At 39.6% G+C, this 15,376-nt stretch overlaps 1 protein-coding gene across 1 annotated transcript; it reads left to right on the top strand.

The window, feature by feature from the left end:
- Positions 1–586: 586 nt before the first annotated feature.
- On the top strand, positions 587–13,385 carry LOC149010803 (PWWP domain-containing protein 1-like). The gene is made up of 2 exons (XM_089161210.1): positions 587–2,181; positions 10,392–13,385. Exons 1-2 carry the CDS (start codon positions 885–887, stop codon positions 12,977–12,979), a joined length of 3,885 nt encoding a protein of 1,294 aa, XP_089017336.1. The 5' UTR covers positions 587–884; the 3' UTR covers positions 12,980–13,385.
- Positions 13,386–15,376: the final 1,991 nt, after the last annotated feature.

The raw sequence follows: 15,376 nt of genomic DNA, 5'->3' as shown, positions 1-15,376 counted from the left end.
GAAAGGGTGCAAATGCTATTTGTCCAACTAAGAAGGGGTGCAAGTGATATTTATTCAAAAAAGACTATACTGTAGATGTATTTTTAGCACAATAGTGACAACTTCATGGGTAGAAGCAATTAGCCAAAAAAAATGTTAGAGTTAGAAACTTGAAACTCCATCCCTCTACCCTTTCCATCTCCTATGCCTGTGGGCTTAGTTGCACTAGTTTGAAGATAATAAAAAAAATAAAAAAAAAAAAAAAAAAACAAAGAACAAAGGCAAAAGATTATACTATTTACAAAATATTAATATATGAATTTAATCGCACGGAAAATTAAGAGATAAATGTCTACAGGTTAAAGAATTTATCTGCTGATATGGTAATGAAAAAGTTCTCTCAAAAGTTTTTTTTTTTTTTTTTTTTTGGGTGAAATCTGAAAATTTCCATTTATTTGAAAGGAAATGTAAATTTATCAGACAGTAAAGCCAAACTGTAATTTCTTCTTTACATTTGAGTGAGAGCGGCAAAACCGCCCGCGAAGCCTCAAACCACGCGGCTAATTAAATGATGGGGGAAAGTAGTAGGTAGGCGCTGAAAAGAAAACCCAACTCTCTCGCTGCTCACGCTCTCTCTGTCTCACTCGTACACATTACACACTCACGCTCTCTTCTCCTGTGTCCTTTTAGGGTTTAGAAATTGGATAATCAAATCCGTAAGATTTGTTTTTCGTTTTCAAATGGTAGTTGTTTTCCGCCTTGGAATGGCGGATATGAGTTGTTTTTCTCTACTGCATTTCATTTGGGGACCAGTTTAGGAGGTATGACTTTACTCTGCAACTCTTTCGGATTCGTAACTGAAGCTACGGAATAGTTTTGGGTTTCATTTCGCATGCTCGCTTATCATGACTTCTGTGTTGAACGGGGAGTGCGAATTAGATGGAAAGTCTGATATCTCTGCTGATTTGCCTTGCTATGGGGTGAAACATCAAGATGTAATTAGGGTTTCTGAAGCTACTTCTGGTGAGCATTGCTATGCTTCTCGAACTGATGTAACCGAATGTTTGACGAGGACGGCTGTTGGGTCTGAGCATTTTAGGGTTCTCCCTGAGCTCGTTGGTCGAGAAATGAACTTCAATTCTGTAGTCAGGTTTACAGATGGGAGGGAAGTTGGGGATTTAAATTCAAGTTATACAAATATTTTTTCTGAAGGTGAATATGCAGAGACTGAGAAGGTGAGATGCGAAGAAGTTGTTCAATCGCCGGATGTCGATTCGGAGTCTAGGGCATATGTTGTTCAAACTGATGACTTGTCGTCGAGCAGGGAAGGCCCTGCTCTTGTCGGCCGCGGCCAAGACGCAGGAACGGAGCATGCGACAATGAGCCACGAAGTGATACTTGGTAGTCCTCACGGAGTGACGAGGAGAGATGTAGAAGCTGCCTCCAAAAGGGCTAGCTCTGATTTTGATTCTTTACACTCGAAGCAAGATGAAAATGCCGTCCATGAGTTGCCGGAGGCACTGCGCGCAGAAGCAGCTAGTGCCTTGAAATTTGGATTCAAAATGGGGGACATGGTGTGGGGAAAGGTCAAGTCTCATCCGTGGTGGCCTGGGCAAATTTTTAGTGTGGCATTCGCTTCCCATTCTGTTCGGCGGACGAAGAGGGAGGGTCATGTTTTGGTTGCTTTCTTTGGTGACAGCAGTTATGGTTGGTTCGATCCAGCAGAGCTCATTCCTTTTGATCATCATTATGCAGAGAAATCACGGCAGACAAACTCTCGGAATTTCTTGAAAGCCGTTGAAGAGGCCGTTGATGAGGCCAGCAGGAGACGGGTTCTTGGTTTGTCATGTCTGTGTCGGAACCCATTTAACTTCAGGCCTGCAAGTGTTCAGGGGTATTTTTCTGTTGAGTTAGGCGGGTATGAGTTTGGTGGAGTCTATTCAGCGAAGCAAATTGAAATGGCGAGAAATAATTTCCAGCCAGCTGAGATGCTTTCGTTTGTCCTACAAATGGCACTGAGACCTTGGAGTGATGAACAGAAGGGCATTGATTGGATCAAGGATAAGGCGACAGTTCTAGCTTATCGGAAGGCAGTGTTTGAGGAGTACGATGAAACTTATGCTCAGGCTTTTGGAGTACAAACAACACGGTCTCGTGAGTCCACGGGTTTGTTTTATCAACCTGAGAAAATTCCATCTCGAGGTATTAGCTTGCAAAAATTATTAGTATTTACTATTTTTTTGTGCTTCAATATCTATTCTTTTTTATTCAAATTTGTTTTTATCAAAGAACTTCAACTTATGACCTGAACTTAATCATTTTACACTCTTATAGTTAGCGTTGTTTTCAGTTGACCGCTTATGTTCGAATGTATGTTGGTACTTTATCAGAATACAAATGGAACATCGGTACATCTACCACCTTTTAGGACATGACATGCTATCTTCTTTTAACATCGGATGAAAGTTTAAAATATTTTTATGTTGTGGATGTTTGATGTTCAAACATGTCCAATGTACTGGATTAGACTTAGTTGTCTCAACCAAATTGTCATTAGTAGAGTAACACATTCAGTTCAGAAATATCTTCTCTATGTATATTTATGAACGTCAACAACCATTGTAACAAATTTCCTCTGTGAGTTGACTCTATGTCTGAAAATTTCAAAATTATTACCATGTTCGATAGCTTCATACGTCATGTAAGATGGCCAGGTGGTTTTGTTTCCCTTGTTATAACCTATCAAGTTTATTTCTATTTCCATGTTTGGTGTTCACTTCCATGAGTTATGATTCTTCAATAGTCTCTTGAATTATATTTTGAACCATAGTTGTCACAGATACGATGCGATGCTATACGGTTTTAGCTAGTTGAGGCGATGAGTCGATGAGGCTCCCTTCGAGGCGCTTTTGAGGCGGTTGAGGTGTTTTAAGTGAAATTTTTACTTTTTAGTGTACATCTCATACACTAATTCATTATAAACCAACCTATCATATCTTATGTAATAAAAAAAACTAATATTAGCCATTTAACCTACCTCAAGTCATCCAACATACTACCAACCACACATAGTAGGTCCTAAAAAAATTCCAAGTATCATACTATCATTAACAAGAATTAAGATATGATAAAATGTAACTAAATAGTAAACACATAGATGCATGGGCAAAACAAATAGACACTAGACAACATACCTTCATTAAATGTCACCAACACTAGCACCACCTACAATTCCACGGCTCCACCTCCACCAACACCTACAACTCCACCTCTTCTACATTGTTGAGCTGTAGCCAAATATCCTCACAAGTAAAAGAAGAAAATGAAACAAAGCATATAGCCAAATATCTAAATAGAAAGTTTTAAATATTTAAGCAAACAATCCCACTTATATCCAAAATCTAAAGTCCAAATCCCAAATATACCAACACAACCATATCCAAAATTCCCAATAAAAATCACAATCCATATCCAAAATTCCGAATAGAAAAGTATAAGTCAGCTAGTTATAATCATCATCAAGCAAATTGGTAGCAAGTGGGAGATCTTCTCGAAGTTGTTGGTCCAAAGAGGTAGACCTCAAACCAAAATCATCTACAATGTTCTCATCATCATGCAAATCTTCCACTTCTACCATTTCTCCATCAGACTCAGTCATGTTCCTTAACCACCCTCTCAAAGACCTGCGACATGATTAACATATATTAACTCCAGCAGATGTTGATTCACTTAGTTGACATCTCCTCGGTCTGTTCTGGCCCTCAAGTGATGGAGATGCCCTTATAGCTCTATCAACAGTGCTCCAAGTAAGATCACCCTCAGGATGGACTAAATCATCAGGCTGATTAACCATCCACTCATTGCTCCAGTCAAGCTCATTAAGGAGTAGTGGATCATAATTTCTATTCTTTAATCGCCTTTCATTGAACCTTTTTTGAAGACGGCGATTGTATTGAACAAAAGTTAGATCATTCAACCTTTTATGTTCCAGCCTATTCTTCTTCTTGGTGTGAATCTGAATTCATGAGCAATTGAAAAGAATTCCAAGTCATTCTTCTAAATTTAAATTTAAAAGTGTTTTAAATACTTGAATCACTTAATACTTACAAACTCAAATGTGCTCCAATTCCGTTCACAACCAGAGGAAGAACAACAAAGCCCTAGTATCCTCCGTGCAATCCTTGTAAGCTCAAAAGCAATTTCTCCATGTGTATCCCACCATATAACTATAGTAGAAAAAAATTAGATTAACATAATAGGTAGAGTTACAAACCAAATAAGTATTACTAAAAATAAAAAACATACAAGTGAAAACTTACGAGGACTCATAATTGTATGTTGTCTGATAGCCATAGCTGTGGAGAAAGGACCTCTATCTTGCTTGTATTCACTTGCCCAGGGCAATATCTTATCTTGTAGATGTGCAGATGTGCATCAAGCACTAGTCTTCCAACAACTTCATTGAAAGAAGTTTGGAGAGAAGTGATCATCTGCAACATCTAAGTTGTAGAACTTCCCAGGATTCAAAAAATAGGCTGCACCATATAGAGGTCTCTCCATCTGACACTCCCATCGCCTATCAATTATTTGTATGACTTTCTTCCAGAGTCGTTCTTTGCCTCCAAAATTGTCCTTTATTCTTCTTTTAGCCTCCTGCATGGCTACAAACACTTCAGGCAATGCGGGTCTTTCATCAGCATCCACAATCCTCAATACAATCATAAGAGGTTGTGATGCTCTAATACAATCCTCCACACCATGCCAAAATGCAGTAGACAAAGTTGTTTAAGTTATTTTCTTCCTTGCTTCTATCTTGGACAAATTGGATTTTGTCCACTCCTCATAAATGAATAAGTGCCTTAAGTCATCCTTGTGTTTCAATAAGCTTTGCAATGTTAAGAATGAAGTGGCAAACCTAGTCATTGCAGCCCTCACAAGATCCCATGCCATTTGTCTTGTGTCTCAAGGCCTCCAGCAATATTGTGTGCATATAAATGAAAGTGGTTATTCTCTTCCCTTGAATTATCACTTTCTTATGTTGTTTCAAATTCCCAATGTCCTCTAGCATCAAATCAAGACAGTGGGCTGCACAGGGAGTCCAATATAATGTAGTCCTTTTCTCCATTAATAATGCCCCTGCTACTTTGTAATTTGAGGCATTATCAGTTACCACTTGAATTACATGCTCTTCCCCAATTTCTTCAACTTTGTTATCCAATAACTGAAAGAGCATGTTTGCATCTTGCACCTGGCTAGATGAATCCACAGAACCAAGGAAGAATGTTCCCTCTGGACAATTGACTAGAAAATTGATGAGATGCATACATTGTTTGTCACTCCACCCATCAGACATGAGTGTCCATCCATACATCTTCCAAACTTTTTATAATTTTTCCTCATCTCCATCGTTCTTTCTTTTGCACTCTTCAACAAAGGCACCTTAACTTCATGGTAACTTGGGGGCTTATACCCAGAACCATATTGTGTAATAGACTCGACCATCACCTCAAAGCTTTTAGCTTTAACTGCATTGAATGGAATGCCACACTGATACATCCAATCAGCAATGTGGTTATCCACTCGCTTCTTTTCTTCGGCGGATCTCATTCTATTCAAGATTGTTGTTTGAGTAGCACCCTTAGCCTTCCTTTCTTCAACAACTTCTTCGGGAGTGCATCTAACATGCATATCCATGGGACCCCTTACTGGTGCCTTATTAAGGGCACTTTTTAGTCTCTTTGATGCAGTCCCAGAGCTTGGTATCTTGGAGCACACCTCAACCTCAGACCCTACACTAGGTAATGTACCTCCTCCAGAGAGGGCAGGAATAGGATGTTCTTCTCCAATTTGAATGTCATCATACTCATTATCCAAATTAGTAACAATTGCCCTCTTTTTATTTTTCACCAACACTGCATTCATCTCTTGGGCAATTTCTTCAGTGGTCTTAGTGCACTTCTCAACATCCCCATATCCACCCGCTAGATGTTGCTTCAATCTTCTAATTCCTCCTTTAAAGTTTCTGTTGCACAAAGTGCACCTGATTGTATTCCTATCAGCAACATCTGAGCAATACCCATATTTCCACCTTGTGTCATTTGACTTGGCCTTTCTCTTTGGGTCTTTTGAGGGATCATAGGCTTCACCCCCACTAGGAATAGGCTGACTAGAAGCAGCCGTTGGAGTATCAGTTGAGGGCCTTGAGGTCATTGTAAATAACTAGTAAATATCTACAATAAAAAACATGAAACATACACATAATCAGCCAAAATTAAAAACAATAATAAAACTAGAAGTATGGAACATGCATTTTCACAAATATAAATATGAATATTATGCAAGAGATCGCTAAATTTTCATTAAAATGCAACAACACATACAAGAAACACGTAGAATTCAATATACAAGAAGTGTAGATGATGTGAATTGGATTTTAGGGTAAGCGTTTCTTGAATGGATTCCCTAGAATTAAGGGTTCACCCAGGATAATCTTCTTTTGAATGAGAAAATAATATAATCAGCAGGGAAAGAAAAAGGGATTTAAGGAGGGTTCTTGGGAATGATTTATGATAAATGTAATCTGAGGCTCCAATGGGTGTAACTTGAGATACCTAAAAATCATTGGGAAGCTGGAATTGGGTTCTGGTTGACATAGGAAAAGTTTGGGATGTTTGTGGACTTCTAAGAAATTTGTGGGAGATTTCTGGTAAAGAGGAGAAATTAGGTTTTGATAAAATCCTAAGATGGGATGGTTTACTTGGTAATGGGATAGCTAAAATTAATGCGAAATGTAACAAAGAGAGATAGGGTGTGTTAAGGATCCTTAAGGAACCTTCAGTTGAGTATGGGAGGGATTAGGGAATGAAGGAAAGGTTGGATAAAAGTTGGGAGGTTTCTTGTATTTATTGGGTGGATCTTGGGCAAATCTTTCAATCTTCTCTTTCTTTCTTTCTTCCTTCCTTTCTTTGTTGTTTTTCTGATCTGCTGCAAGTCAGAAAAGAGGAGGGGGGGGCGAGAGAGGAGAGAGGGAATGAGAGAGCTGTAGTGTAGAGAGGAGGAGCTGGTGTGTGTCGCAGGGCAGGGGATCTTGGGTGCTGGCAGGGGTGGAGGAAAGGGGATTAGAGGCTGCGATGCAGAGGGGTGTGCAAGAGGGAGAAAGGGGTGGGGAGGGGCTGCGATGGGGGTTAGAGGTTTGCGGATTTTGGTTACGAATGGATGCTGCAAATTGAACCAAGACTCTTAAATCCACTGTGGCCCTCCCAAGAGAAGCACGGCCTCTTTCCCACAAGTTCTCTTCAATCTTTATTCAATGCAGACTAACTCTTAGAATGATAGACTGGCTTATTTATAGCCTTACATCAAAGAAGAAGAACCTAACTCAAACTGGGAGACTCTATTTGGACACAACTAGAGCCATCTTAACTGGGGTTTCCTTGATAAGTTAGGATACCCTTTTTCAACTAAATAACAACCACATGAACCAAAAAACTCTTCTTGAAATAAAAGACCTAATTATCTAAAGAGTCCTACTTTAAAGAATGACTCCTAAGGACTCAAGAACTCAATTAACAACTCAGGCTAAGACTTTCAAAAACAAAAGTGGACTGAAAATTAAGATTAAACTTCTGAAATTAGATTCCAACACTAATTAGGGCTTAAAGTGACCAAAATATCCTCTTTTGAGGGTTTGGCCAGCCCTAGGTGTGCCACTTTGGAGTCCACTCCAGGGTTTCAGCTAAGGGTGGACCCTGGTTCATATCAGCAGATCTTAGTACTTGGATAAAAATTACAATGAATGAATGAATGAATACTATTATACATCATACAAGATGTCAAAAATCTAGAGTGAAAAATGTACACAATGAATGAGACCTAATCTAATCTAATCTAATCTAATAAAAGTGGCTGTATGTGGGCTGGATCCATCCCCTAAGTCATGGAGGAGTATTTAGAATATTGGATATAAGCAAGCCTTGGCATGGTACGGATAAAGTTATCCATGTAGTTCATCATTGTCCTTCTGTAGGTAGTATCATCAACATAAAGTATATATCCTAGCCTAGGAAATGTGTCATATGGCCATGGACTGTAACCCGTTCGCGGAATTGGCATTATTAGCTGTGCTGGTCCTGATGGATATACAAAGATGGAGTCAAGTGATGCGCCTGATCCATCCCCTTACCCATATGCAGACATGCTATTGGAATTAGGAGATGAACCACCATATACTCCACCATATCTATAGCTGTAAGCCCTGACAAATTTTGGCGAAATATTGCAACTTTCGATTTTGACTGGCATTTTGTTTCGGCTAGCTCAAAATTCCGTGAAATTTAGTACATGGTTGTAGGTAGTACTAGGTACTAATACTATGTACATCAAACTCCATTTTGAAACAAAAAATTCCATGTATGCACCTAAAACTTGGAGAACTCAGCTTCCAGCAACAAATTAGAGGTACCTGATTGAGTTGGGGCTAGATATCTTGACTCGGTCAGGTTCTTAGTGCTTTTACATGTCGAGAATTGACTTGTGATCTTGAACTGATCAAGAAATTCTGCAAGTTGATTTTTTTTTTAATATATTTATATTTTGCCATTTCTCATATCCCTTTTGCAATATAGCAAGGTATCTTGTGAGATCTTGGATCATGAGAGTTCTTGGTCTGTGTTAAGCTTCTGTGATGTATTTTGGAGATGACTGAAAGTCTTACGGTCCACTCGAGCAGTTAAAGTTGATTTCTTTTGAATTAGTACTCATCTATGATCTATTATTAGGAAAATGTTATCTTTACATTTTGGTGGCATTCTTCTCAAATGTTTCCTAATATTGGTCTCTCGTGTAATTTTCTGGTAATTCTTCAAACGCATTAAATTCATTAGATAATGTCTTGAGTAGATAAAGCTTGCAACTAATAGCGTCAAAAACTTTATATTCACTGGGATACATTTGGAATGGATTACTAAACTGAATATTTGAAGGTAAGTGATGCTGATTCATCACCCAACTGAGCTTCTTTTGTTAGGAATTAGTCTAGGGTTGAACCATGCATGTGTTGGGTCCTTGATCCCATGGGTTTCCTATACTACAACACATTTAAGGGCCTAAAGTAGTGGGTACCAAAGGCGAGTAGGGAAATTTCCGTACTTGGTTTGGTTTTGATTCGTGTTTTTCTTTAAATAGATTTTTTATGGTTTTTTAGTTAATTATATTCAACCAACCATGGTTCATTTGATTCATTTGTGTTAGCAGTTGGTTCAATTTTAAGTTGTTGAGTAACTGTTGTCACATGAGTTAATATCATGTATTTAGGACTCCCACTGCTCACCACAAAGTGGACAGGAGGCCATTTTATGTTTACTTTTTAAGCTAGGACTTTGTAACTGGGTTTTCAGATCAATCCATAGCCCCGTGGGAGAACAAAATTTGATCAGTTTAATAAAAGTTTTGCCATTGCTGTTGCCTTCTTCTCTCCTGCATGAGAGCATCTTTTATCTTATTGTTTCTAGTCTAAGCTGTTGGCTGCTTGTTATTTAAAGTCCAAGCTGCTGTTGGGACTGGTTGGACCAGTCGACTCCTTGCCGGTGAGAAGCTTGGGATGTTCTATTTAACCTGTCCTTCAACAAAATTGAAGACTCATCTTCCCCATTAAGGTTATGCTCAAGTTTCAGACTTAAAAGCGGCTACAAGTCTACAACTACACAACAAAATCTTCTAGAAATACAAGTAGGGTGTTTTCTTGCCAGCCCAATCTAACCACAGATCATCCCCTTTGGACCATATCATCCATGTGCTAACCCTAGCACCTTATTCGAATTTCTTCACATCATACCCTGCCACCCCTCCGATGGCACACGCAAACCTAAATTTTGCTGAAATAACTGTTAGAAATCTCCACGTACATGATATACCAATACAACGAATCTGTCCCCCCCCCCCCCCCCCCAAAAAAAAAAAAAAAAAAAAAAAGAAGAAAAAAAGGTCTCTGGATAAGACAACGAAGATATTGGTTGGTGTTTGTATACAACTTAGCTGGTTTCCTATGAAATTGCCTGCTTCATTCATGGTAGACAGAAACCTATGTTAAATGTGATTTATCTAGGTCAATGAATATAAACTGATTTTGGTCACTGGCTTGGTTTTGGATTAATAAGTAATCACTATTCTCTGCTTCTATCTTGATTTGGATGAAAAGGAGGATGTTAAATAAATGCTAATAGGAATCAATAGCCTCACTATTATTAATTTCCCTTTTCCCTTCGTTTCCCAATCTTCTGATTAATAAGTTGTAAGGGAGTTTATAGTGGGTTCAATCTATTCTCTCTTTGCAACCTGGCACTGTATGTTTCTTGTTAATATGATCTTTTTGCAATTTCATTGGCATATGAATCTGGTTTTGAACACTGTTTCAGCTCCTTTGAGTGGCCCTCTGGTGATTGCTGAAGCTCTTGGTGAGAAGAAGAGCTCAACGAAAATTCTAAAAGGAAAAGATCAATCAAAGAAGGACAAATACTTGTTGAAACGAAGAGGACCATATGATTCCGAGTCACATCACTTTGTCCAAGTACCTGTAGGTATTTCAGTACCATTGAGTTTGAATGAGGGAGTGGCAGCGTCAACAGGTGGGGACTTTGTATTGCAGAAAAGAGAATCAGTGAAGCCTCATGCTATGCAAAAAATAGGAGTGGCAGTGATAAGTGGGGTTGTGTCAGTTCCAAATCAAGGAGCAGCTGAGCAAGAGGGGATTCAGGCAGCGGCCAAGAAACCAGTAGTTGCTTCCGTAATCCCGCTCAATTCACCCTTGAACACTAGTTGGGTTCCTGAATTAGCTGGTTCTCAGTTGTTTTCATCTGCGGCTGGAATTTACACTCCTGCTGCACGGGAGGGTCAAGAATACGGAAAGCATCCTTTGGATGAAGATACGTCTGGCTTGGAAGAGGAGGTGAAAGGAAGAGTGAATGTAGATGTGCTGAGAGGTCATGTAACTGCTGGTATTCATTTACCTAATACAGTGGGGATGTCAGAACATTGTGGTAATGCACACCATGAACTTTGGCTGGGAGGTGAAGCCATGGTTGATTTGAAAGGTGAGGAGCAATTAAAAGTTGGCAGTACAGTTGAAGTAATTGAACAAGGAAAGCTGAGAATCACAAAGCCCTCTGAAGATCACAATGGACTCAATCAAGTATGGGAAGATGCTAGTGCTACACCTTCATTAGCCACTGATGTGAAACACCCCACGAGCAAGGTCGTAAATATTGTCAATGCTACAGGGATGAAGGCCAAAAATGTCCACAAGCGCCCAGGAGTTGAGCTGGACTTGGAGAAATCAAGTATGGGGGAAGGAAAGAAGAAGAAAAGGAAGAAAGAACCAGGTTCAGAGGCAAGCCTGGATTATAAACCAAAACATATGAAAAGTGGGAAAGATGGAGAATCGGTGAGAAAATCGGCAGGAAAATCCCTTGGCTTTGGTATGGTTTCACAGAGGAGAGTTGATGGAGCCGATGGTAACTTTCCTTCCAGCTCAGCAAAGGCTCCATCAGTGGTTGATATGGGAAACACGAAAGTTGATCTCCCTCAATTAGTGGACGATTTGTTGGCTCTTGCTCTCAATCCGTTTAATGGTATAGAACGGAACAGCCCTTCTATAGTACGACAAGCTTTCCTGCGGTTTCGATCCATAGTCTATCAGAAAAGTTTGGTTCTGTTGCCCTCAACTGTAGCTGAAACATCTGATCAAGGCAATAAATCTTCAGCTGTTACTGGCGCTTTCGATATTCCTCCTGGTCACGAGGGTAACCAGCCTTCTGAGTCAAGGCCACCCAAACAACTGTTTAGATCAGATGATCCCACAAAAGTTGGTCGTAAGCGTAGCACTTCTGATCGCCAGGAAGAGATTTCTGCGAAGAGGTTGAAGAAGTTGAAGGAAGTGAAGGCAATGACAGAAAAGAAGGCTGGCAACTCGAACATTTCTGAAATGCAACGAGACTGGAAAGATATGAAAGATACGAATGATACTGGTGTAGCAAAGCCAATCAAACCATTTGGTGCAAAGAAGCAGGAGCCGCCTGTTAGGATGGCAGAGCCTACAATGCTGGTTATTAAATTCCCCCCTAACACAACACTACCATCGATTCCAGCATTGAAGGCGCGGTTTGCACGCTTTGGGCCGCTTGATTACTCAGCCATGCGTGTGCTTTGGAAGTCCTCGACGTGCCGTGTTGTGTTCAGACACAAGTCTCATGCACATGCAGCCTATGACCATGCCGTCCGGAATAGTTCCCTGTTTGGGAGTGTGAAGGTCAGGTACTTCTTGCGTGATCTGGAAGTACCAGCGCAGGAGTCGTTTGATTCAGTTAGGCGGCGAGATGATACTCCCGATGAGACTGCACAGTTGAGAATCCCATCCACGAATAATTCTGTTGGAGAGCCCAGGCAAGCGGCGTTTCCGCCACGGCCATCTCAACCCTCAGTCCAGCTGAAATCATGTCTGAAGAAGCCAAATGGGGAGGAGGCAGGGCCACCCGTGAGTGTTCCTAGGGAGAGCCCACGTGTAAAATTCATGTTGGGAGGAGATGAAAGCAGTAGGGCAGAGCAGGTGGTGGTGGTTAGTAGTAGCGTCAACAGTAATGGTAGTTATGCAGATGGTGGTGCATCTCTTGCAATGGGTGTTAATAGTAAGAACAACTTTCAAAAGGTCATTGCTCCTCTGCCTCCACTCCTTCCTCTTCCCCCTCGTAGTGTTCTGGATGTGCATGAAAGTAGCATGGTTGGTCAAATACCCAAATACCATCATCATCTGCACCATAGCGAAGTAGAGACGAGGAACCACCACTTCCACAACTTTGTCAACGCTACCGCTCCTACCACAACAACCATTACAATTTCCTCAAACAACATTGACATCTCCCATCAGATGTTAAGTCTTCTGATGAGGTGCAGCGACATAGTAACTGACATGAAGTCCTCATTAGGATATGCTCCTTACCGCCCTCTTTGATGGCAACTGGTGCCATTTTGGGCGCCTGCAATGGCAAAAGCTTGGGTGTGTGTGTGACACGGGTTGTAGGTTGTATCATATAAGTAGGGATGGGTTCCGTAAATTGACTGTGTTTGTTCCTCCTGTGGATCTGTTCAATTCACTGATCGTGTTGTTAAGAGTTCTGCCAACAAAGACAAAAGAAAAATCGTGTTGTTAGGGTAGTATTTTGTCGGGTAAAAAATGTTGCGAAAGTGAGAGCATTAGAAATATTTCACTTTAATGTATTTTTATTTGAACTCGAAAAGACTAATATTTCCGAAAACTTTGGTTACTTGGCTTGTCAAACATTTTCAAAGTAAGTCATATTTTGTTAGATATTTTTTTGTTTTACTGAATAAATGCATAGAGTTTATCAATTTAAAAATCATAATATGATGAGAAGAATTATCCATCCAAAAAAAAATATTACAAAACCAATGGGGTTGGTCCAAGTGGTAAGCTTGGTTCGCTTAAGCAAGGTTCCGGTATTGAATCCTTGTGGATGCAAAAATCCTCGCTGGGAGATGGGTTTAAATCCTCTACGGCGAGTAAAGTAGCGGCCATCTAGCGGCTTGCTACCAGACAGTGCCACGTGTATCACAGTAAATCCTAACCGTTGAAGAGTAAATCGAATTCAGCATGTTCATTACACGCCTGTTTTTGGATAAACCACTTTTAATAAACCCGGTTTAAGTCAAAAAACCAAAGATCTCATCACCACCCTCTTCCACGAAGTCGCAGGCCGAACTCGACGAAGACTCCGGCGAAGACTCTATAATTGCAAATTTGCAATAATGAAATATTGAAGGACAACAAAGGAAAATTCAAGACGAATTTCCCAATAAAAGCAAATAGATCATTGATTAAAATCTCCATGGATTAATGAAATAGAAATTTAATTATGATAAATTCAAATAGACTCCATTGCCGGAATCTGAGGAGAAGAAGGAGAAGAGTCTTTCTTAAAATGCAGAGGTAACAGGGAAGCAACTCATGCTTAGAGCTTCTTGAAATGGTACTGTGAGGCGAATGATGCAAATAGAAGCATTTCTCTGCAATTTGCCCTCTCTTCCTCATTTTATGGCATTAACCGTGTTCGTCCTGTGTAATGCGAATTCAAAACTGTTTGATTCATTCAGCCATCAATTAAAACAATATGAAAAATTGAAGAATATGCATAGAGCCCTTGAGGATTCGTTCACTAGAGGAGCAGCAACTGAATGCAACCACACTACCAACGATGGCGACTTTGTGAATCAAGGGTTAGCGGAGATTAGTGATTGGGTTGGACGGTTTGGTTTGATTAATGAACCTGATGAATTCGTTTTGGTTTAATAGTAGTTTGAAGGGTTAAAACTTTTAAACGGTTAGGATTTAATGTGATACACGTGGCATTGTCTGGTAGCAAGCCGCTAGATGGCCGCTGCTTTACTTGCCGCAGAGGATTTACACCCCTGGGAGACTCACTTACCACAGCCAGGTGTGGGGCGCGGGTCGAACCACCGGTTTATAAACCGGTGTTGGCAAACCAAAAAAAAAAAAAAAAAAAAAAAAAAAAAAAAAACAAATGAATAAGAGAGTAGCAGTGTTTCTTTAAAAGAGAGTAATGGTTGCATGTTAATAGAATTTGAGTTTTTGTTTTGTTTGTTTTTGTCCCCAAAGTGATGGAATATGACTATATGAGACCGTAGAGTTGGAGGAGTTTCCACTTTCCAATGAAAAACTGAAAAGACTATCAAACACCTCCTTTGTGGAATATTGGTGGCAATATTTTATATAGAGATAATAAAACTAAGAAGTCCCATTCGGCCGCGTATATTAGTGATTTAGTTCCCACTCCATAGAAACAAGCTATCTTTAAAATAAAATATAAAAAAAACAAAGGAAATGTTTGGTTATAAATTTTTTTTTTACAACTAATGTTTTGAAAAAGAATATGGGCATTAATTAAAAATCATTTTTAGTTCTTATAAAAACCAGCGTGAAAAGCTAACAAAATACAATGATTTTTCTATCAATTGTCTTCATTATTGGTAAGTGCTAATATTTCCCATATGAAAAGAAGGTCAAAGAGATCCTTCTAGAAAAATTTTAAAAAAATTACAAGAACAAAGGATAATTTTAAATAAATGAAGGTGGGGTGGGGTGGGGTGGATTGCAATGCCCCATGGCCTCATGGAGCTCCGCCAATGTACACAAGAGGCTGCTACCTGAGGTAGAAGCAGATCACAAAAAAAATGTATAGTTTTGTTATTATTTTATTTGGAGAATAAATATAAATCATGGTATTCAACTCCATTTTTAATAATGTTATGGAATTGTCTTCTTTTAATATTTTTGGTTCTTTTGGATAAATGGCGGGTGGGATAACTAATC

Source organism: Hakea prostrata, chromosome 7 (genome assembly GCF_041222555.1).
Source record: "Hakea prostrata isolate BN-2017 chromosome 7, UWA_Hpros_2, whole genome shotgun sequence".
NCBI classification, from domain to species: Eukaryota; Viridiplantae; Streptophyta; class Magnoliopsida; order Proteales; family Proteaceae; genus Hakea; species Hakea prostrata.
Note: the sequence above shows the minus strand (reverse complement) of the source record. Positions and strands in the feature narration are given on the sequence as shown.